Raw genomic sequence first — 25,044 nt, forward strand, 5'->3', positions numbered from 1 at the left:
ATTTATTATAACAGGGAGATATAATTTAGAAAACAAATGTTTGGATGACAATGTAAGACTTATTTTTTATGCTGTATTGCTAGCTCGCAGAGAGATTTGTAAGTTGTGGGTCTCTTTATCCTCCCCTAAATTAATGGATTGGATTCTAGCCATGAGGGTTGTGGCTAAGCTTGATACTTTAGATCACTCTAAGAGAAATCGTGGGTTTTGGGTACCTTTTCTTGAAACTTTTGGTTGATCCCTTACTATTGGTTATGATTTTCCGATGATTAAGCCCGCGCCTATCTCGCTGGTACAACAAATCATGGTGCTCCAGGTCGATCACAGAGTGGAAGGTTGCTATGCCTGGTGAGTCAATTGGTCAAGAAAGGTAGTTCGATGCATGACCAGACTCAAAATAGGTGCAGCCTCCCCTCAACACTTTAACCAGCATAAGAGATGAATGCCCAGTGGTGAACCCAGATAGAAGAAATGGGTGGCGAGAAGGCAAATGAGGGAAAAAAAAAAAACAAAAAAAAAAAAAAGAACATATCCTCAATTATATCAATCCCTACTTTGGATGTTTACGTCTATGGAAACGTTACATAGACGATGTGTTGGTGGTGTGGCGAGGATCAGTTGAAGACCTGAGGGATTTCCATGTATGGCTGAATGGGAGAAATCAATTTTTAAAATTTACTATTGAATATAGTAAACAACAGCTAGCATTCTTGGATTTGCTAGTCACTTCTACACCTACTGGTTTACAATCCGAGATCTATCGGAAACCCATGGCCAGAAACTCTTTATTGAGTTACGAAAGTTGTCACCCAAAAGCATTACGTGACAACCTGCCCTATGGGCAATTCCTTCGAATACAACGGAATTGTTCCACCAAAGCTGCGTTTGAGGGTCATGCCAAGACTCTCGAAACATATTTGACTGAGAAGAAGTACCCTCAACGGTTGATCCGGAATTCTAAAAAAAGAGCCTCCAATAACAACAGGGAGAGCTTACTAGAATTATTGCCTCCAAAACCTAAACAGGAGCGGATCACATGTGTAATTACTTTTAGTACACAGTCAAACCAAATACAAAAAATCATTAAAAAACATTGGACAATTCTGAACACAGGGACAGACACGTTACCACCTCCTTTATTCGCATTCAAGCGGGGACAAAACCTGAAGGATCAATTGGTCCACACAAGACCAAAAAGTAACATCCCCCGGGCAATAGGGACACTGTGGGACATGCCTGCGGTTACGGGCCATCATCCTTGCGGCAACTGTGCAGCATGTCCCCAAACTTCTACATCATCTCACATTGCTATCGGCACTGATCGCCCGTGGCAGCAACGACGGTTCACAAACTGTAACAGCCAGAACCTCGTTTATTTGATTACATGTCCCTGCAGTAAGAAACACGTAGGGATGACTACGCGCAAAATAAAAGTGTGGATCTCTGAGCATAAGAGCTCAATCAGATGCTCAAAATAAGCAACCAGACTAAACAATCATTTCATTGAGGTTGGACATTGGCCTACCGACTTAAGGTGGACCGTAATTGAACAACCACTGATACCCCCTCATGTGACTGATGTGAGTAAGTTCCTATTTAAAAGAGAGCAGAAATGGGTTTACAAACTCAATTCAGATACGATCGGGCTAATTGAAGACATCCCTTGGATGTCGCTCTGAAAAGCGGGACAGAAAGCAAATTTGTTTTTAACTTCTCCACTTAACACACTGTTATTATCTGGATGTTACTCCATACACTTAGTTCAACGAATCCCTATTTGGACCATTGAGACACTGCGCTCATGGTGGGGTTTCGCTGAGTTTGGCTTCATGATTGATACATATCTTTAATAATAACACAGCTCTGGAGCCAAGCGCTAGGATAGATTAAGTATCCTTGACTAAGTATGAAACATGTCTCTTAATGAGACATGCCCTTATAATAGAATGCACTCTATAAAGTTAGTCATACAAGTTGCGACATGAAGAGTATATACAATCCAGAGACTCCGCACGACTGGCCGCGGGTGTCACTGCAGATGACAAAGCAACCCGACGATTGTTGGTTCCTTTGAAAAAAAATTTACAAAAAACCCTGAGTTGCCTAATAGAACAGCAATTGGCAATGATGGGGAGTATGTCAGTACACTATGGTCACCTTCTTCTACCTGGTGCAGATTAAAAAATCAGCTTTTTCAATAAAAGGGTTTTTACAAACCACTTCCGAGGGTTAAACCTAAGAACAGCACGGGTTGAAGAAGTAGGACATTAGAACGTTATTTCATCCTTTTCTTTTAATACCTTGCGTACTCCATATGTTTAAATATGCACCGAAAAAACTAAGGGACTGCGTCTCCCAGCATCCCTGAACTGCACCTCCCAGCATCCCTTTACGTCGCAAAATAATGACGTGCTAGATGCGACGTACACACACAGGAAACGATTAGAAAACGCCGCCTTGTATGCCGTGCAGGTACCTCCCCGACAGCCCAGAGGGACGTCCGGAGTACCGACGGACAGGTTAGTGTAAGAAGCAGCATTTGTGTCAACCGGTTTCTCTCTCCTCTAAGGTGACGCTACCCATGGTATTTGCCTCGCCTGTATGCGAGCGAGCAGCCTTTTGCGACCTAGTTCTCTGTAAATAAGCCATGTTACTTCTATGGTGTATTGAGTGCATATTCTAGTTGAACTAAGGTCGTTATGCTCGACCAAGGGCTGCCAGGCATTAGTGAGTTATTCTCACCTGCGAGTAGGTCCTTGCCCCGCCTTCACACAAGCGAACATCCTGTTGCGACCTAGCTCTTTGTAAAGAAGCCATGTTAATGTTATACTTACGGTGTTTACGTTACTCATGGTATTTGACCCGCCCGCATGCGAGCGATCAGCCATTTGCGACCTAGTTCTCAGCAAACAAGCCATGTCACTTTTACCGAATATTGAGTAATCATAATATATAATCGTAATCATACGTTCTTGTATAGCGCCTTATCACCGTGAGGTCTCAAGGCGCTTGCTTTGGGAACCCATCTTGGTCTTTCTCTGCGAGATTACCCCTACTGGGCATCCCCAAAGTGAAGACCAGGCATCCCATAGCGGTGGGGCCATAGTGGAGATTAAGCAAGCTATTGACCAGAGTTGCAGAGTGTGAACCCACGATTCGAGAAGGCACCGAGGCGAGAGTTATCGAGTCCGTGGACATTATGAGCTCAGGACCCTGCCGCGTCGGGAATTGAACCCTGGTCCCGGGTCTGATCTCTGCATCCGGGTCTGCCTCCTCTAACCGGTGAGCCACACTTCTCCACCTGAGTGCATATTTTAGCTGAACTAAGGTTGTTACGCTAGACCAAGGGCTGTCAGTTTTTGGTGAGTTACTCGTATCTATGAGTTGGTTCTTGCCCGGCCCACATGCAAGCAAGCATCCATTTGCGACATAGCCCTTTGTAAACAAGCTATGTTATAGTGAGCCAGGCTGGGTTACGAAGCATAGAGGTTATGCAGACTTGGTCAACTCACAATCGTGGTAACACTACCAGCGTGGGCATCCCTGTAATTTTCTCTCAAAAATAATTTTTTTTCAAAAAAAATTCTCTCAAAGTTGGGATGGTATTTGTTTACATTCTTGAGTATGGACACTATTGAAATATTCGAAAAATTAATGATTAAGTTCTACCACTGACAGCTATGCAATGTAAGTAACTAGATGTTTGTGTGTCACTTTTCCCTCTTTGTCTATATTTGTCCTCTAGAGCGGTGCTCCGTTTACCTGCGCTGTAGCCAGGTGAGGTGGAGCTTTTCTCTCCTACCACTTAGGCAAGTGAGTATACACAAGTGATGTATTTGAGGCCTGTATGATTAACTACTAATTAAAGATAGACATATATTGGCTCTCAATATGATGATTGCTTTTAAGATATTCTAAATACAGCGATCTAACCATGACTACTTGTTGTGTGTTTTTTCTATCTATGTATCTGTTCTGTGTGCTCTCGGGATTTCTTTGGCATTCCCGTGGACCATGAAGTAAGGAGAAAGATGATATAACTAATACTCAGGTAATCTTTTACCTTTTTAAACTATATGTAGCAGTAGCGTTAATGGTCCTGAAGAAGCAGCAGGGTACCTGTTGGCTCCAAATAGTCTGCAGAAACATGTCGACCTTCCACTCTCTCTAGTGGTTATTTGTTGATGTCCACTTCGCACTTTTTATTGACTTGGGAGTGAAGGAGGGCATATTAAAGTTTCTCTTCTCCTTTACTACCCAATTTTACTATTCTTAATAACTCACTTGTTCACTCACACTATCTCACATTCTTAGCACTGCTTTTCAGTCACCATCAGACACCCCATATGGTACTTAAACCACTGGGCCCCACAGGCTAGGCTTTGACATCTGCCAGTCAGCTGTGGGTATTCCACTCCATCTTGTTGGTTTAAAGGATCCCAGATGATGAAGGGCGGACTCGTTTGGTGACCGATGGGAATCTGTTTATAGAGAATGGATACCCTATGCGTGACTGTATTAGCACACATTATTAGTTACATTTGATCTGTCCTCTCCTTTACTCATACATAGGTAGTTATTTTTCTGACTTCTTGCTACTCAGTGTTGGTTTAATTGTTAATGTAGGGACAGTAGCATTGTTAGGTCACTAAACTTTCCCTAGGACCCTCCTCCTCTCTGTTTTGTATATAAAATAATCCATACCTCCCTGCTATACTTGAGCCTTGTCCATGGTATTCCTTATACAGGAGGTACTGAAAACGTAGCAGTGGCATTTAAATAAACTTAAAATTCTTATTCGAGCTTCAGGGGAAATAGTGCACTCTTTTCTTGTGAACATTTGTGTGTGCTTTGAAGAAATGGTTTAATCCTTGCAGTTTTCTGTAGTGGTCTCCCTCACTCTCTCTTGCTCGCCCAATCATGCTAAATAACCCTTTCCCTTCTCATTGGTATACCTTTCTTCAAACATAACTGACTGGACATTGAATGCCTTCAGTTGAGAGTATAAACATCACTCTCTCCCCACATAATGGCACCACATCTTCCTGATGTCGGAAGCAAAACTTCAAATAGATAATTTCCAGATAATCCAAAAACGGATTAGAAGAACAAAATTGAAGATGAGGACCAAGGTCCTTATTTAGTGTTGGCTGCATGAGGACATCAGCCAAAAGAGGCAGATATCCAATCTGCTGAAGAATGAGTGCATTGATGTCAATGACACTGTAATTATGGCAGAATGAAGATCTGCCACTTTTTGGCAGATGTCCGGCTATACCAAACGCTAAATATGGCTTCAAGGGCAAGGTTTAAAATACTTGTTGGTAAGTTAACTGCACAAACACATAATAATATCACCAATATATGATTTACATACAAGCCCCATGGATCTAGCAGTCATTCACAGAGTTAAGCTGCACCCAAAGCATTTGAATGTTTTTTTACTACAAAGTATGAGTGAATCCTCCATGCACTGTATGACTTGTGAAAGTTTGTTTCACAATACTACCAAACTGCTCTTTTCCAGATTTCAATCTTGAGTCAAGTGCCAAAAACAAAGGGAAACAAGCCATGTCTTTTCATGATCCTTTTTTGCAATGTTAGAACATATTTGAAGGCTCAGACTCATCATTCTCTTGCTTGCTGATCAACGTCTGCTGAAAGGTGGACAGAGAGGAAAATCCACCTTGCTATAAGGTTGGGCATTGATCCCAATTTGTACTATGCATGCTGCCAGTGCTGTGCTCTCCTCCTGCATTGTACCTCCAATGGCGGGTTAAACTGGGGTACCACCAGACAGAACAGTGTTGGCATACATATTTTTGGGGATATCAGCATCACACTTCGGATTGTAGTCATTTTTATGAACATCGTATTAACCCAAACAAAGGCAAGATGGCTGCTGAAAAAAACACGTGGCTCCTGAACCTCCTGTGACCAAACGTAATCACGTGTCCTGTGGGTAATTCATAGCTCCTCTCCACTGAAGACAAGGAAGCAGTTGTGAAAATGACCTGCTCAAAGTCTAGGGCAACATAGCAGAGCTTCTACGTTGTGAAGCTGTAGCCACTCTCTGGGACTATTTTCAGAAAGTAGTCTGTCAGGTTTAGGCTAGCTAAATAAAGAGTCATGACATGAAGCAAAGTATAAACTTCACAGATCGGCAACGTTAGGTCTACACCCTCACCATACCCCATTACAATACCTGCGTACCACAGGACTAAACCATAGCTCGCGCCTTCGCCATGCAGAGTTTTCTCATCAATACATTAGAGTATGAGTTATAGTGACTTGAGATGGATCACTGACGTAATATCGACTGACAAAATATCGACTACCTAAAATATCGAGGAAAAAATATCGACAGACAAAATATCAAGTTTATATGTACAAACAGGTAAGTACAAAAATATCAAGTACAAAATATTGTTTACAAAAATATAGTTTTAAAAAATATCGACTTTATTAAAAACAGTGTTAAATTAAATTAAAATTTAAAATTAATTACTAAAATATACTTAAAAATACTTAAATTAAATTATAATAATTAAATATTTAATAAAAGTTATAAAAAAAGTTACAATCATATTTGTTAAAACATATATATATATTAACATAATATAATTAAATAATATCCAATATTATTAACGTACAATAGCAAAATGTAAAAAATACTATTCCCACTCCATTGGGTGCAACAGTGAGAAAAGCGTTGGATAGCGTAGGGGTAAAAATTACTATTCCCACTCCAGTGTGTGCAACAGTAGGGAAAGCGTTGGATAGCGTAGGGGTTAAAATTACTATTCCCACTCCAAATAGTGCAACAGTAGGGAAAGCGTTGGATAGCGTAGGGGTTTAAATTACTATTCCCACTCCAAAGAGTGCAACAGTAGGGAAAGCGTTGGATAGCGTAGGGGTTTAAATTACTATTCCCACTCCAAAGAGTGCAACAGTAGGGAAAGCGTTGGATAGCGTAGGGGTTTAAATTACTATTCCCACTCCAGTGGGTGCAACAGTAGGGAAAGCGTTGGATAGCGTAGGAGTTAAAATTACTATTCCCACTCCAAATAGTGCAACAGTAGGGAAAGCGTTGGATAGCGTAGGGGTTTAAATTACTATTCCCACTCCAAAGAGTGCAACAGTAGGGAAAACGTTGGATATCGTAGGGGTAAAAATTACTATTCCCACTCCAGAGAGTGCAACAGTAGGGAAATTAAATACTTCATATATTATTTCAATAAATATAAATTAATATCTATCAAAAATGTATTAAACGAATTACGAATTTAATATAATATAAAAATTAGCCAATTAAAATTACAAATTAAATTTAATTATTACAATCATTTAACTATTAATAGAAATTATTACAAATTAACAATTCATAATTTAACATTTACAAATTAATTTACAATAAATTCAAATTAAATACAATAAAATAAATTGATGTATTTAATTAATTATAAATAAATTACTTCCCATCCTATTCCCCTATAAACCCACAAACAAAATAAATTATTAAATTGACACAATAGCAATTAATCAATTAAATAAAATTAATTAGCAATTCTAATTTAATTAATTACCCATAAAAATTAATTAACAATTAATTCTACAACAATACCAATAAATATGTTTGCATATTTAATTAATTATAAATAAATTACTTCCCACCCAATTCCCCTATAAACCCACAACCCGCTACAGAAAATAAATTAGAAAAATTAACATAATTAACAATTAATCAATTAATTTAAATTAATTGCCAATTAAAATGTAATTAATTACCAAATATAAATTAATTACCAAATAATTAAAAATTAATAACAATAAATACATTTACATATTTAATTAATTATAATTAAATTACTTCCCACCCTATTCCCCTATAAACCCACAACCCGCGACAGAATTATATCACGCAAAATTTAAAAAATAAAAATGTCATTAATTATTATATTATATAACATAAATACACACTTTTCACACATATAATAACTTAAAAACACTATAAAAAATTCTATATTATTAAAAATTCGATAATTTTAAGAACCTATATTATATACTTCGATATTTTAACTGTCTATATTTTTAACAGTCGATATTACTTTACTTACCTTAAAAACGATATTTTTGATGACTATATTCTGTCCAGTCGATATTTAAAACTCGATATTATGTCCAGTCGATATTTTGGAGTCGATATTTTGACTGTGCACCACTTGAGATAAATATAACTGGTGAATTCTGTGTTTTTTTTAGTTTAAAACATTGTGTTTACTGAACATTTCAACTAACCATAAAGTTACTTTAACCGCATGCGTGCGGGCGGAATTCCGCTCGCACGCTGACTTTTGCGGATTTGCATGTTACGTGACGAGCTGGGCTCGTCATGAGCGTGCGAGGAGGCTACCTCATGACGAGCCCAGCTCGTCATGAGCGTGGAAGGGGTTAACGTACAGTAATAATTAATTACCATATGTAAATTTGATGGCCAAGCACGGCAGGGGTTGGCTGCAGGATCTGCGGCCAACCCCCCTGCATGCTGCCAACCCCACACTGCACACAGGCTTCGGCTGTGCGCAGTGGGGGGTGGGTGGCCAAAAGGCCTTGCTTCCAGCCAGGCCCTCTGCCCAATCCACTTAAAAACAGCTGGCCCTACACTGGCAGGGCCTTTGGTCGTGAACAGCAGGGGGGATTGCCACAGGACCTGGCCCATCCCCTGCATATAGTCAACCACACCTTACACACTGGCTTTGGCCATGAGTGGTTGAGGATTGGCCACAAAGCCTAGCCTGCAGCTAGACCCTGTAGCAAACCTCCCCAAAGGCAGCTGTAAACAAATTGGGCTATTGGTTGACTGGGTGAAAGCCCTGGGAACAACAACCACAATCCTTGCCAGGGTCAGGCTCAAGCAAACCTCAACTTACCCCATGCTCACCCCCTTGGTAGCTTGGCACAGAGCAGTCAGGGTTAACTTAGAGGCAATGTGTAAAGTATTTGTGCAACACGTCAAACAGCAAAACAGTGACAACACACCACAAAAGGAGCCTACAACAGATTTAGAAAAATGTAGTAATTTTTAATTAATAAAATAAGACCAAAACAACAGAAATCCAATTAGTAGAACAAAGATATTGAATTTTGGAGTGTTTAGTGAAAATAAAATAGCGATAAAAAATGCACAAAGCGCCAACGGGGATATCTGGTCACGCCAGACCAAGACAAGGTCACAAATTCAGGACAACAGTGATAGAGCACGGGTCGGCTATAGAGCCCAGTTAGGCCCGCTGAACAGAGTGCCTTAAATCCTGGTTGCTAGCATTGTGTGGATCCATGTCGAAGATGCATCTCGTAGTGGCAGCGATGTGTCAGGTCTGATATGTGGCGAGGCTGCAGTGTGAGATCCTGTTGCATCGTCGACAAGGATCCCGTCGATGAGACTTGCGATGCAAACTTCGGCAAAGGGTATGTAGGGGGCAGCTGGCGATGCGTCGGTTCCGAGGAGCTGAGAGGCTACAATGTGACGTCTGGTGTCATCGTCGAAGCTCCAGTCGATGAGAAATGCAAGAACCTAGTCTGTGGATACACCCTGCTGATGCTTTGGTTTTCCAGGACTGTGGTGAGCGGTGCGGGTCTTTGCGACAGGTCCGATCCATGCAGCTGGGGTGGTGTGTCAGTTCATCTTGCGATGCGCTGCACAGCTGAGATGTGTCAGTTCTTCTTGGGGAATCGTAGCTTCAACAGAGACAATGTGTCAGTTTAGCTGGCAAGCACCTTAGGCCCACTTACAAGGGTGAAGAACTGGGGTGGTTTCACTTTGCTGGGTAGACTTACAGAAGGCAGAGTCCAGGTGCAGTTTCAAGGTGGTTGGAAGCCTGTTATGTCCCTGAGGCTTCGGATCAGGAGGCCAGCCAACTAGCCCTTGTAGTCACTCCTGGTTCTGGATTTAGTAGACGCAGGTCCAGTCCTTCTCACCCAGGCAAGAGGACAGCAGGGCAGGCGTCTGCAGAGTGGTGGTCCTTCCTCAGCACAGAAGTCCTTCTTCATGGAAGAGTACCCACAAGTCCAGAAGTGTCCTGAAGTAGTGGTGTCTGAGGTCCTCCTTTTATACCCAGTTGCGCCTCTGAAATGGGGAGAAGCTTCTAGAGGCATGCCTTTGAACTGCAGTGATGCCCTGTCTTCCCTGCCCTGACAAGTCTAACTACAGGAGGTAACAAGCCCTTTGTGTTGTGACAGGACACAACCGATTCAGGTGTCAGTGAGGCTGGGACCAGCTCCTCCCTCCCATCCTACCAGAGATGGCCCTACCAGTCACACCTAAGCTCCCATTCTGTGTGGCTGTCTAGGGGGAATGCACAAAGCCAAACTGCCAACTACACCCAGTCATATGACCAAAGACAGACTTCATGCACCAAATGGCGAAGGCATAAAAAATTGCAACTTTGTAAAAGTTTTTTTTTTTAGCCAAATATTTGGGGCATATTGATAGCACAAGTAAGGAACTTTATATATATTATTTTTTGCAACAAGTAGCTATCGCTATTCATGAAATGTTTTTTCACATCACTGGCAACTTTTAATCTATTTAAGGTGGCAACACTGTTGTTTGCTTCTTTAGTCTATTTAAGTTATTAATGATAGACAAATAACATCCTTTTCAATTATATTAGAGTATAGATTAGTCTTTTTAAAACAATTATGAACAGTTCTTCATGTTTTCTTTGGCACAAATAGATAATTACTATATATTTTTTTCAGATTTATTTAAAGGTTTCATTACTCATCTTGGCCTAATTATTCTACGAACCACTTGATTTATTCTCTAGTAAGTTTCTTCAATTCTATTTCACTATAGGTTGGTGTGGGCTTATCGATCAATCCTCCAAACATCACAAAAATCTTCACAATAGATGAGCTAGATTGCACATTAAAGGCTCCTGTGTGGCTCATCAGTATTATTTTTCTCCATTTTCTTTTTTTTTAATGTGTGATAGGTTTTTATTGTTGATTGCTTTTATGGTAGTTTTTTTATTGAGTTTTCAACAATAAACAAAGGAGGACAGTACAATCACAATCAGAGAAATGCCTCACTAACTATACTACAACAGCCTATCAATATGCGCAGAGATATACCATATACAGAAATTTGCTAAGCACTTATATAACTTACGTTAGCTGAGTTCTTAGTGAGAAATGCAGGCGCCCGAAAAAGGATACAGTTCATAGGCCATACCTTCCCCGTAGATGCCTCTCAATTAGGCCTGCTCTCTGCATTCCCCTGTTCCATAGTTTCAGGGTCCTCATGAGTGCCTTCTGCTTCACCCCCCATGGCCGAGCACCCCTGTAGGTATATATGTAGCGGTTCCCAAATGTCTTGGGGCGAGACGTGGGTGGCATCAGTCCTGCGTAGGCAGTCAGCTGCTCCTGGCAATAAATTAGGTCCCCCATCCAGGCCTTAAACTTGGGTGCTCTGTCCCTCCCCATCCACAAGCCACCTTACGTTTGTCTAAAAGTAATTTGGGTGAAATGTATTTCCGAAGGGATGCCTTAACATCCCTGGTGTATCCTAACAGTGTGGTGAGCGGGTTGTTAGTTATGTGCAATCCTGTCATCTGGTGAAGGGTATCGGTCACCTCCTCCCAATATGCAAAGACAGGGGTGCATTCCCATGCCAAGTGTAAAAAGTCGCCCCCTTCCCTCCCGCACGTATCACAAGTGTCAGTCTCCCGAATCCCGAATCAACATAGTCGTGCCGGAGTGTAATATAAACGGTGGAGAAATTTGAAGTGTACTACTACTGGCCGACATGCTCCCAGTTTGCTGGCAACAGTACGTCCATTGATCATCAGTGAGTGGAGAGCCTATGTTGTCCTCCCACCTAGTCCGCGCATCAGGGGCACTGTGTGGGCAATTAGTTTGGGTGGTGCGATGCAGCAATGATACTACATGTGTAGGGGAATGCTGTTGCAACAAAGCATGTAGTGGAGCAAATATGGGGGGCTCGGTGGGAAAGCCGGGAGTGGCGGACTTTATGTGAAGTTGGAGCCTCGCGTACATAAATAGTTCCATAGCAGAGGGTTGGCAATGTCTAAAGAAGTGATCATGTGAACGGAATGTCCCACCTTCATAAAAGGCTCCCAGTTCTGGATTTCGAATTTACGTAACATTTATTGACATCTCACTTCCCTAGTGTCTGGGATGCATAATCTACCTGCTAGCAGCAACAGTGGGGAGAATAGTGTGTTTTTCTTCATACGGTTGGCAATGGCCCTCCACCCTCTGTTCGTGCATTTGACTGTGGTTGGGTCCGCACAATTAGGGTTAGTGGGTGCACTTATGTAAGCTAGGGTCGGAATCATGGGCTAGTGTTCCACCACGAAGTGGGGCATACATGGTGGTGGGTGCATCCAGTAGACAGCAAAGTGTGCCTGAGCGCTCCAAAAACATAATTCCATATCCCGAACCTCAAAACCTCCTTTATCAAAGGGTAGAGTCAGAACCGCCCATGTCAGGCGAATGAGTTGCGATTTGAGGGCTTTAAAGAAGGATTTGCTGGGTGCACATGGAATGCGGGTAAAGAGGTACAATAATTTTGGGAGGATGACCAGTTTGATCAGGGCTACCCGACCCGCTAGAGAGAGAGGCATAGATATCTATCTTGTGATGGAGTCCGTGAGTGTGTCTAGCGCCCTCCCAGAATTGGCTGAGATTGTCTCCATCCTGAGTTATAACTATTCCGAAGTATTTTACTGCGTCATCACACCAAGCCAGGGGGAAGTCTGGGGAGTATTTTTAACTATATCTGTGAGAGGTAGGATTAGTGATTTGTCCCAATTAATGTTTATCCCGGAATAATGCAATTTGTCTGAATATTTTTACTTTTTTGGGTGTATATCTTCTATTAGAATGTCTACGGCTGACAAATACAATTCTTGTGATTATACTTTTTAGAGGGGTCTGCATTCTACATAAGAATCTTTCTGTCCTGAAGATGGTCTAATTGGATGAATCACATAACAGGACTGAAACATCGACAAGTTTAACCCATTTTCATCTATGAATCAATATTGTTGTACAATTATTTTTTATTGAATGTTAAAGAAAATGTTCTTGTTGTAACAGGTCTTTGAAATGGGTCATTTACATTAGTGACCAGCAGATATAATTGTATATGCTGTGAAAACTGTCAATCTCTTTCACTTTTGTATACGTGAATATCATTTTGTACTCTTTAATTTATTTGATCTGATTTTAAACCTTTACAAAAAAAACACCCGATGTTCATTTAATCTCTTTGATTTATTCATCTTCTGATTATACAAATTAAATTATAAAATTCATATGTTTGAGGCCACTTATTTGGGCATTCATAAATGATTCTGTCAAATATTGTATCAACATATTGAAATAAAATCCCTTGTAGACACTTTCACTAGATAAAATATTGTGTTACCCAAGCCCTCAGGGGAATATCAGGTTGCCCAAATAATATAACAACTTTTTAAAAAGTGGCATTTTCAGAAATGTAATTTAAATTTTGTTTTCATCATAATTTGGGTTTTTAAATTAGGATTCCAGAGACACTAAACATGAACCAGTTATCTCTTCCCATTTTCAAATTACACTTATAAAATATAGTAAGGAATCCACATGTTATCCTATAGGTGAGATAGGTCTTGAAGTAGTGAAAAACAAATGTAAGAGTTTTTAACTACTGGGACATGTAAAAGTTAAAATTACAGGTTTTGGGCCAGGCAAAAGGTTTATTTTGCCAGGTCGAAATGGCCTTTTAACTGCACACACACATGCTCTGCAATGGTAGGCCTGAGATATGTTTAAAGGGCTACTAAGGTGGGTGGCACAACCAATACTGCAGGCCCACTAGTAGCATCTAATTTAAAGGTCCTCGGCACATGTAGTGCACTAGAGGAGAGACCACATGAACTTTAGCATTGGTTAGCGGTGGCACTGTGCTCAGAGTCCTATGCCAGCAAAAATGACTTCAGCAAAAAGTGGAGAGTAAAGGCAAAACGTTTGGGGGTGCAGAGAAGGCCAGGTCCAGCACAACCCCCCTCCAGCCTAAAGCCAGGTAAGACTAATCAATACCTTGATAGACTTCCCTAGTAAGCTGCTAGAACGGGGACAATGGCCCTCTAATGTAGGGGCCCTTGTCCGTTCTACGACTTTCTGAATTCAGGTCGACTCATATGTCTACACTCTCTTGAGTCAATTATCTGACCAATGGGGAACCCTTCTCCTCACCCGTTGCCCCATCTGTGCAGCACCTAACCTTAACTTTCTCACAGTTGCATCCCCGCCGGCAGAGAGTACTACCATGGCAAAGAAAGTGATGTGGCTCATTCCACCCCTTGGATCAGATTTCTGTCCTCACCCCAAGAAAACCTCTGTTCATAAGGACAGCAACTAACAAAGGCCACTGACAGCTGTCAGTGTCAGGAGCCAGGCCCTAGGCTATTCACTGCTAGGTGGAGTTTCTAAGCAGGGACATTGGGTAGGCCTCTCTTCCAGTCTTGTGGCTGGCAAGGAGTTCCCTATGGGCTCCTGAGGTGTCTATGACCTCTGAGGTGTCTTTGAGTGGGAGGCATTAGACCCAGCTGATTTGCACCCTACTTCCACTCTACCTCCCAACAGTTCAAGGGCAGAATCCTGACACTGGCCAATCAACCCTGGGTCTATACCCTGAGGGTGAACTGGATACAGGGGCAAGTCTTCCCTCAGCCTGCCTCTCCATCTGGGCTCCTGTACCTGCTTGGAGGTGGTACCCCAGAAAACGGAATTATCAGGGTACCCTGGCGGCTGCCCCTCTCACTTCTCCTGACACTGGGGGCAACTCATTCCTTAGAAATAAGCATACGGCATCAGTGGACTAACTATGACTCTTTTCTGTGTCACCTTCCCATCCCACTCCAGGGATACCAGGGCCATAGGGCAGAAAATGTCCTGCCCATGGGCCTAGGGTACCCTACACACCTGGCCAGTGTACTTCTCTGAGGAAACTAGCCTATTCACTACCATGGCCTGGCTAGCCATGGCGGACCTCAGAGCAGTGACTGGGACCCCATTCATTTTTAGTTGTGATGACTCCCACCCTCAGGGATCACCAGCTCACCCTCTGAGACTTTTTCACAACAAAGGTAGACCATGCCATGGTCTCTACCCCTAGGGACTACTTACCCCTAATGCCATATTGGCCACCCTGTAAAGGACTCACCAGTGGGTGTTTTTTTGGGACAGAAAGAGTTCCTCTGTTTGTGTCGTGTCTGTGAGCACTCAAAGCAGCGGGGTTGGAAATGGTACGCCCTGGGCCCCCACCCACCAGAACCACCCCCTCTCTTTCTCAGGTGGGGCATAGAAACACTTTCCTCCTCCCTTACCCTGGGACATTTGTGAGTCATCTTTAACCACCTCCTCACTTGGTTGAGGGGGAACCTGAACCACACTTCTTCGAGTCACTTCCATGTACCTTCTTGAACACTCTGGTACTGACCCCGAGATACGCCTCTTCAGCAAGCTTCCTGGAGACAGTCAGCTTGCTGTCAACTAGATGCAGGCACAGCTCTGTGAAACAGGTACTTACTATGTGCTCTCTCAAGATTAAGCTGTACAGCCCAACATAATCATTAACCTTACTGCCCCTCACCTAGCCATTTGGTGCCTCACTGTAGTAGTCCACAAAATCCACTGGAGCTTCTGATTGTCCCTGAACATTTGGTCGTACTTTTGAGGGGTCAATCCAAACTTAGCAATCAAGATGGCTTTCATGGGAGTGTACCTGGTTTGGTGCCCAAAATCTAGAGTAAGAAGTGTGACCTGTCCCACTGAATGCATATGTTTCCAACCCCCCCCCCCCTAGTGCTCTTCTGGTACCTTTTAAACCCTCTGGGCTACTTCATAGGTAGAAAAACACTTGTTGATATTATCCCCACCACATAACTGGCCACCTTATCCTTAGGCATGTGGACCTTTTTGTCTCCTTCAAACACTGTGGGTATGCTGCTACCATCACTGCTGGACTCAGCCTGTCTGACCTTGATGTCCAGCTCCTTAAGGCTCAGTTCGTGAGCCAGTAGCAACATTTTCTCCTCTAAGGCCCTTTGATCCTTCTTTGCCTCTAGGGCCAGCTTTGATTTCTACCTCCTCAACTAGGCCATCTGCAGCTTGAATTCCCTCAAGCCTGAGACATGTTTAAAGGACTACTTAGGTGAGTGGCACAATCAGTGCTGCAGGCTCATTAGGAGCATTTACAGGTCCTGGGCACATATAGGGCACTGTACTAGGGACTTGTAAGTAAATTAAATATGCTGATTGGGTAAGAGCCAATATTACCATGTTTAGAGGAGAGAGAACATGAACTTTAACAGTTAACAGTGGTAAAGTGCTCACAGTCCTATGGCTAGCAAAAATAAATTCAGAAAAAAGTGGAGGGTAAAGGCAAAGTCAAAAGGTTTGGGGGTGACCCTACAGAGAGGGTTAGATCCAAAAGCAGCCAACCCCACCCTACACACAGCCTTCAGCCATGCACAGCAGGGGGTTTCCACAGGGCTTGGCCCTGGGTACCCCATCTCCCCGGGACTTTTTTACTTTTAAGGGGAGGGGGCTGTGTGGCCCCCTCTCCCCAAGCCTTATTAGGCCCATGGGACGAAATTCCAGAGGAAGGTTTTTTCAAAGGGGAGGGGGGGGGGCAGGTGGCCACCCTCCTGAGTCTTATTAGGCGCTGGGGACACCATCCCCCAGGGCAAATACTTAAAATAAAGAGGAGGCAGGTAACGCGGCCCCATCCCTGAGACTTCTTACTCCCTGGGGACCCCATCCCTCTAGGGCCGTTGTTTTTTATTAAAAGTGGGGCGTGGCCCCGTCCCTCAGCCTTGTTAGGCCCTGTGGACCCCATCCCCCAGGGCTGTTGATTTTATTAAAGGGGAGGGGGCCACACAGCCTCCCCTTCCCGAGGTATATTAGGCCCTGGGGACCCCATTCCCTAGGGTCAATCCTTTAAATAAAGAGGAGGGTGCCTTACAGCCCCCATCCCTTAGCTGTTATCAGCCCCACGGGTCCTCACACTTAAAGGTGGGTGCCCTGGTACCCACCAAGGATACCCCACAATATAATTATTGGGGGCCGCAGGGAGCCCTAACGCCCCCACAGCCCCAGCCGGCTTTCCGCTTTTCAGCACAAGCCGGCATTGCTCCCACCCTGGGGGAGCAGCTACTAATGCTTCTCAATTGGAGTGGGAGCAATTGTTTGATCCATTTCCCTGACTGCTTTAGTGCAGGAATGTGTGATCCCAGGAAGCAGGAGCATTTTCAAAGGTCCTGCTGCTGGGAGCACACTTTGTGTACGATCCAGCCTGAGATCCAGCCTGAGAACTGTTGGGATCCACGGAGGCGCCACGTCCCTAGATATGCAGAGTTTTTAAGCATTCACTGATAAAACCGACTAAACAGATTTACACCACAACACAAAAAGCACTCTTTCCGAACCAAGATGTAGCTTTTTGCCACATTTCGTGTAAGTCCATTCAGCGATTCAGGTTGTATCTGTGTCTAAAGGTCCTACAGGAAAATGAATGGGGGAAACGCATTTTGGGACCCCCCCCTTTTTCTTCGGCTCCCACTTTCCATGCCCAACCTAGGCAAATAAGAACACTTTTTGTGGAAAGTTTTGTGGAGATTCAGCAAACGATACCAATATGAATTAGTAACACAAAAAAATCATTTTCTATGGAAAAACAATCCTAACTATAACTACCCAGTGCCAACCACCACTGGGTAATGTATTCACACACTTACCTTAAAACATGAGTGGTAGAGGCATTGGGTGGAAAAGATAAGTAGTCAAGGGATTGCATTGTAATGCCGGCGCTGTAAATTCTGTTTCTCATTTTATTAGGTAGCAGCAAGAAAGACGGTCTAATATTTTTCTTCTTGAGTTTTGTTGTTTAGAAATGGCGCTGAAATATTGCTTTTGCTTCCTTTTCTTTCTTCCAGTTTAGAAGCATGTTTTAGGTCAGAGGTCACTATTTTATACACTAGAGAATATGGGAATAATAAAATCATATTTGATCTTTTGCCAGTGTTTAATTCTTTCCCTAATTGGTGAAATGGCTGCCTCATACATTTTTTGACAAATAAGTACCATCCCATTTACCCCCAGAATGGGTATAACCCTTTGATACATCAACCCCCTTTTCTAACACGTCAACATTGATAGCAGGTCGTCTGCCAAACACCACAGGCTGTAAATATTAAAAGCAAGGTGTAGTGGCAGGTACCTCTGAAAAGAGTGATGTCACCAGGTACATGGGATATTGGTGAAAGAAAGCATGACAAGACTTTCCACATACCTACAAAATCCATAGCTGCAAGGTGTCCCATTGTTTTGTGTGATACCTTCCGCTAATCCTGACTTTTTACCCAACTGCACTTTACTGCTAGGGTTTTTGAGCCCTTACTTACAATGTTAACAGCAAAATTACAAGTAACAGAATACAATGTGATGTCCGTTAAAAGGTCAGGACTGACTTAAAGTGAGACATTTGCCATAGCAACATTTGGCAACTATGGATGTCTACCCAATAGCAGCACCAACTTCATGTTGTCAGGCAAAGAGTGCAGAAAAGCAGAGGTGAGCATGCTTAAAGTATCACATTTCCGGTGCCTTAGAATACAGGGCTACAAATTAATATGGTGTAGATCTAAATTTTAAAGGTTTCATAAGGTACTATGTTGTTAGCGGGACACCCACCTATACAATGCCATAATACTCAGTCAGGAGTAAGTGAGTGAACCCCCCCCCCCCCCCCCCCACCACCACCACCACCAATAACTGTGTTCAGGAATTGATTAATTAAAATATTTGAAACTAGAACTTTTACTTTTTTAATCATATTGATAGTCCTGTACACCAGTCAGAGTCCTGATAGAGGGAGTGTGAGAGGTAATGAGATGTGGGAGGGTAACGAGATATGAGTGTGTGTGTCAGAGTACAATACATAGACTCTCTATACTTAGCATAGTCTAACATAATTCCATTGGACTCACTGCTAATAAGAAGCCAATTCATACAGTGCATTATTTCTTCTTTCAATTAAATATGTGATTTATAACATTTACTGCAAAAAACAAAAGGTTTTGGTAGCACTGTTAAAGCACAGTTTCGTCTATTTTAGGGGTTAGTCAGCTGAATAAACACTGATATGCACCGATTTCAAAAGGTTTGGAAAACACAGAAAACCCCACTGAAATCCACAAAAATAAACATTGAAAACAGAACAACCTAGACATAATCAACTTAGAAATGTTACAGATTGAGGAAGGGGCGTATGACAGAGAAACTAGAGCTGCTATAGGACAATTGCACATGGCAATGAAAAATCTGAGAATCGCTTTAAAGCATAACACTTTCAATATCTCGTCTTAGGTCTCTTCATTAGGAATGAATTAACATCTGATATTAAAGCTCTATGAAGCACTGTGTTATGTTGATTTGTATAGTGCACTGATCACCTGAGAGGGTATTTAGGCACTAGCAATTAAACCTACATCTCAAAACCTTTCCAAACACTTTCTAATACTACTATCCATATATTCAAAAACATATTCTGTACTACTTTCTCCTTTTACTGGACTATGGAACCAAAGCCAGAAGCACTGCATTGCCAACGAGAATGGTCATTACCTGATTACTTGTTTGCAGACTAATGGGATTAGTTCTACAAAAGAGTGATGTAACAAATCAATTTTTTTCTATCAAATTTCCCTGGGGCAGTCTCTCAGATATGTTGTCTGAAAAACATCCAAAGGTCAGGTATACCTGCCTCTGTTGAATAAACCTAGTCAATGAGTGAATCTCTCTCTGCCTCACTACAGTTGTCATAGTTTGCATGAGAGATCTTTTGTTGACATCTGTGCTTCACATATGTGAACCCAGGCAAAGCCAACTCAGCCTTTCATTCTTTTGAAGTAGGTAAATACAGTACCTTTACATTAGCTAATAGTAATGCCCATTTTGCAGCAAATAAAATTTGCACAGAGTGAGGTATGAAGATCCATATTCACAAGAAAGTTGTTCAAAAGTGTCTCACCTGTATATTCTTTTCGCAGTCTGTCTGGTGATGCAGCAGCAATTCACTTTCCAGAAGAAACCTCTTGCCACACTTATCGCAGATCTGCATTCTGCTGTGAGTAACGTTCATATGCTTTTCCAAATACCACCTATTATTGAACACTCTAGGGCACTTTTTACAAGGAAAATTCTGTTTCTCCTCTAGCTTCACTTTCTGAGAAAACCCATCATGTTCCTGCTTCCTGTCTTGTTGAATGTCTTGTGATTTTTCATCCTCCTGTTGCCTGGTGGAACGTGCAGCTATGGTCATACGTGAAGAACGTGTACCCCTTATTTCATCGACATCATTCTCATTTCTAACTTCTGCCATGTCGCCTTCCTCTTCTTCTTCATAGTCTTCATCATCCTCCTCTTCTTCACTGGATTCTTCAAGTTCTTCCTCCTCACTCTGCTCATCGCCATCCTCCCCGCCATCAGCATCTTCATCCTCTTCCTCTTCCCCTTCTTCGTTTTCACCTTTTCCATCCTCTCGATCTTCTTGTGAATTTTTTGGGCCATCGCTGTGACCCATCAGAGAGGCCGGTTCACTTGACGAAGTCATTCCATCTGCGCCTTTGGAAACATTTAAAGTCTGGTTGTTAAGATTCACCTCCACAATGATCTGCTCACGATCATAAGCTCCTTGAATGTCTGAGTCAACTGAATAGGGGCCTTCAACCTTGCACATTTTTGGTGCAGCAGTTGTTTCCTCTTTGAAATACTGTTTTGCTGGAGCAGTTGAGAGGTGCTGTTTGGTGGGAACACTTGCTTCTACACGCACGGAAAAAGGATCCGTCCCTTCCCGCGCATAAATCTTTGTCATTGGAGAATCTAGCTCTTGCTTAATTTCACAGTAGTACTGTGTGGCTAGAGTAGTGTTGCGGTTGTCTTGTGTGGCCATTTCACTGGCCATCATCAGGTTCAGTGACCTGCTGTTGATCAGCTCCTGGCAAGAGGCTGCAATGTCATTCATCTGCAGGACTGCGGCTGCATTTAGTACATCATGAACATTGCAGGCATTGACCAGAAGCTTGGATGTGTAGATAAAATTAAGTATCTGTTGAAGACCTTGTGATGTCAGGGTTTCCAGCGAGAGCTCCACTCGCTGGAGCTGCTTGTTCTGGGTGAAGAGCGAATGGAAAAACTGGCTGTAGGCTGCCAGGATCCCTTTATGTGCAGGAAAGGTGCTCTTCTGCTGAACCAGGACAATGTCTACATCACACAGATCCAGCTGAAATAGGCGTTGCTCATTCAGCCTGTCCATTAAACAAGTGAAATGGAGGGCAACATCCTCCACTAGAGAATACTCAGTGGAAGGGAAGTCAGTTGTCTTTTTAACTATCAGCTGTTGAGAAAAGAAATAGAATTTATGAGAAATTATGCAGATTGTACAGTTCTTAAAAATACTTTCTGAAGAATAATTCATATTTCTTTAAGGGCAAGTCAGATAAATATATATATACTCTAACTTTTGAAAAAATGGCTTCTCAATTCCCCACTACTGCCATATGTTAAAGGAGGATTATCAAGCGACAGTGACAACATTTTGCAAATATTGTTATAGGAACAAACTCAACCATCCATGGTATGGTTCACCTATGCAATTGAGACTCTCAACTTACCCAAATACAAATAACCATTGCTTTTTGTGTCTGTGGTTGCAGGTGATGGGTACCTGCACACATTTTTGTGGACTGAGAATTACTCATCAAAAGATTTTGATCCTGATAAAGGCAAATATGTGAGAAAGAAGGGAAAGAGAAAGCTAGAAAATCAGTATTAGCGAGAGCAAATAGGGATGGAAATAACCTCCTGGGGAGAGATAACGAGGCAGGAAGTGTAGGAGTGGAAGAAAGAGACATGACATGGAATCAAGACTAGGCTGTCTTGGCATTCTACCATGGCTGATGATGGGCTCCTAAGAAAAACAAATATCTTCTTAGCTTTTTTTTTTTTAATTACCATGGGACGTTAAACCATGTAATGAAAAGAACAGATTCCTTTACTTCCACTTGGACAAAATAAATAAAATCAATAGAGGGGCACTGCACGAATGTATGAACACTGGTAATCTTTGCAACCAGCAGCATTCAATGTACATTTTAAGTGAATGTGGCCGAAGCATTCTCCCACTACAAACGTCAATTATATCTAGGTTTAAGGGCTTTAGTCTGGGTATGAGCGAATAACGCTTCCTTTCTATAAATATTAACTCAATTAAAGCATGACTAAGGTTAAAAGTGGCGAGAAATAGATTACCCCACGACTCTGTTATGTCTTGTGATGACTTCACACTAGCAAATCAGGATGTTTGAGGATTCCTTCAATCTAATGCAACATAACTAACTCTACTGTAGAACTATGTTACAATATAATCAGTTTGTTACACATAGAGCAAAGCAAAAACATTATTTTCTGTGGTTGAAAGGAACAACAAATGTTAAGGTGAAAAATAAAAAAATTATTATCGACTCCACTGATTTGCATTGCGGCAAGGATATTTTATCTTGAGGAGGAATGGGGGTAGTGGAATTGCTATATTCCTGATGAGCTGGGTATCTAATATGATAAGATGCGTTACCACATGAGGTGCCGAGTAATTTCTCCAGATGACCTGATACACCCATCTCACCACAGGTATGGGAAACACGCATCTCGAATTGGTCAAACATGATAAAGCATCTTAAACTGTCGTACCAGCGCATACTCAATCATACTAAATCTGAGTATAGCATCATGTATTCGCTATGCCATATGGGAATACCGAACCATTATATATAGGCTAGCTAGCACTATAACAAAGATAAGCGATACCCCTAAGTTTGTTGTAAAATGCATTTGATTTGGGACCACACCAAAATTAGAGACAGTGGCCACATTTTCACTTTGATAGAGGGTCTGTTTGTATTGTAGAACTGTTTGCTTTTTTGTATTTTTCTGGTCTTGCTTTTTTTAAGGATGTCTTACCATGTAAAAAGTCAGAAACTATATGGCTTGGGATTTTTTCCTATGGTTCTGGAGCAGATACCAAAAAGTGTACCAAATAACCAACAAGATTACCAATACCATTATTTGCTGGTACATACAAGTATTACTTTAGCATCAAGAAAAACAAAGAAGTGGTGGATGAAGAGCTCAAATTAAAGAAAGCCACAAGTAATTACTCTATATACAAGAAACAAACTACTCAATGACATGAACCTTGATGGTTTTTAACCCCAACTTTCACCGAATTCAGATATTCATTTAAATTCACCCTTGACACCATCTTCAAAATCAAGGAACACACTGCCAAAAAAACAAAGACAGACTGGTAGCAGCTCTCTCTTCTAAACAAAGTGGATTTGTTTCTTTCAGAAAGCGCTCCTTCATATCTTTCCTTCTGGATGGCAGTATCGCCCTTCTCCATGGCTTTGAAGACTTCTCACTGGAACACCTTAAGACTATCCTACATACACCCCCATTTAACATTTGCTCCCCTTGCCATCCCATTACATCTTCAAAACCAGCTGCATTATTTACAAAGCCACCATGACTAGCACCTCTGCATATCTTGCAGATAAGCATGCCACCTCTGGTTGTTCTCAGGACACTGCAGCCAGGACACCTTCAATCTGCAGACCAAGAAGTGTAATAATAGGTCTTGTCCATCTACGCACTTAGGATCTGGAACAACATCCCCGTATTAATCAGGACTGTCACAACGCTGTCCCCATTTAGGAAACAGTTGAAGACTCACCCCTTTAAAGAACACTGTGTCACAGTCCATTAACAGTCCACAACTCAGCAATCTCTCCCATCACTCATTGACTTTGTGCTGGTCTTTGACTCTGTACAGTGCTTCACTGCCTTTTAGCTAAATAAACCTCTTTTCTTGCGTAAAACACATTATTAACATAATTGCTTGGAAGCACTCAAATCATTATCAGATAAGGAAATGGACACACAAATAAATCAAATTACTATAAATAAATAAACCAAATGTCACAAACTGAAAGGAAAAATTAGGAAGATTTCAGCCTGTGTGTTTCCTGTTCCAAGATTTGCAACTTAACTATTAGCCGTCATGTCCGCCAAGCACTTTGCCAAGGAATTGGTAGTAGCAACCCATTACCTTCATTGATCGGTGCAAAAGTTGGCAACATTTTGGAAATTCACAAACAGATCATTACAGGAAATACACTGTTTAATTTATCTACTGCCCTCTTATATTACAAGAATATAAAACACAAATATTCCAGCAATATGTTTTTCTTATTTTAGATCTGGCCTAGAGACAGGTGTAGCTGTCTTCCAAGCCTCATGTAATCAAATAACCATTGGTCCATTTAAATGTCATTCACATTTTGCTTCTCTCCAGCACAGCACACTGCAAGCAGCAAGGGGTCGGCCCACTTCAGCTATTGGCTATCTTGAACTGTCTGTGAGGGACTCCGTTTCCCTTTATTACATGTAAACATTTGCTTATAGAGAAGCGCACTTGAATCACAGGGCTGCAGAGCTAATACTTTCACTTGCCAATGATATTTTTTTCCATTCTTTAAACGTTTTATTTTTAAGTTAATTTAAATTCTTTATTTCGATTTAATCCAGACAATAAAAAGCACATATAATTAATCTCATATAAAAACGTTTTATAAGCAAAAAGATAATAAAACAAAACAGTCATAAAAATGAATTACACACACAATCAACAACTCTAAAAGCATTACCGCAGAATAAGTCAATTATAAAGATTATAAGGTAGCAAAAAGAAAACACTTAAAATGGAAGTCAGCTCTCATACCTATTCCTAATAATCAGTACACTCCTAATGTAATTCAACACTATATAACATATTTCAGAAGAGTCGAGTTGTTGTAGAAAACTTAAAGCAGGTAAATGATGTCTAATATTTGCAACCCATAAAATGGGAAGTAA

At 41.7% G+C, this 25,044-nt stretch overlaps 1 protein-coding gene across 2 annotated transcripts in view; it reads right to left on the reverse strand.

Moving 5' to 3' along the window:
* Nucleotides 1-25,044, reverse strand: part of ZBTB47 (zinc finger and BTB domain containing 47) — a 348,552-nt gene that overhangs the window by 162,542 nt on the left and 160,966 nt on the right. For both annotated transcript variants that reach the window (XM_078665312.1, XM_078665313.1), the window contains exon 2: nt 20,105-21,469. In XM_078665312.1, the coding sequence (XP_078521438.1) occupies nt 20,105-21,469 (1,365 nt within the window). The remainder of the gene's footprint in view (nt 1-20,104; nt 21,470-25,044) is intronic.

Source organism: Lissotriton helveticus, chromosome 10 (genome assembly GCF_964261635.1).
Source record: "Lissotriton helveticus chromosome 10, aLisHel1.1, whole genome shotgun sequence".
Lineage (NCBI taxonomy): Eukaryota > Metazoa > Chordata > Amphibia > Caudata > Salamandridae > Lissotriton > Lissotriton helveticus.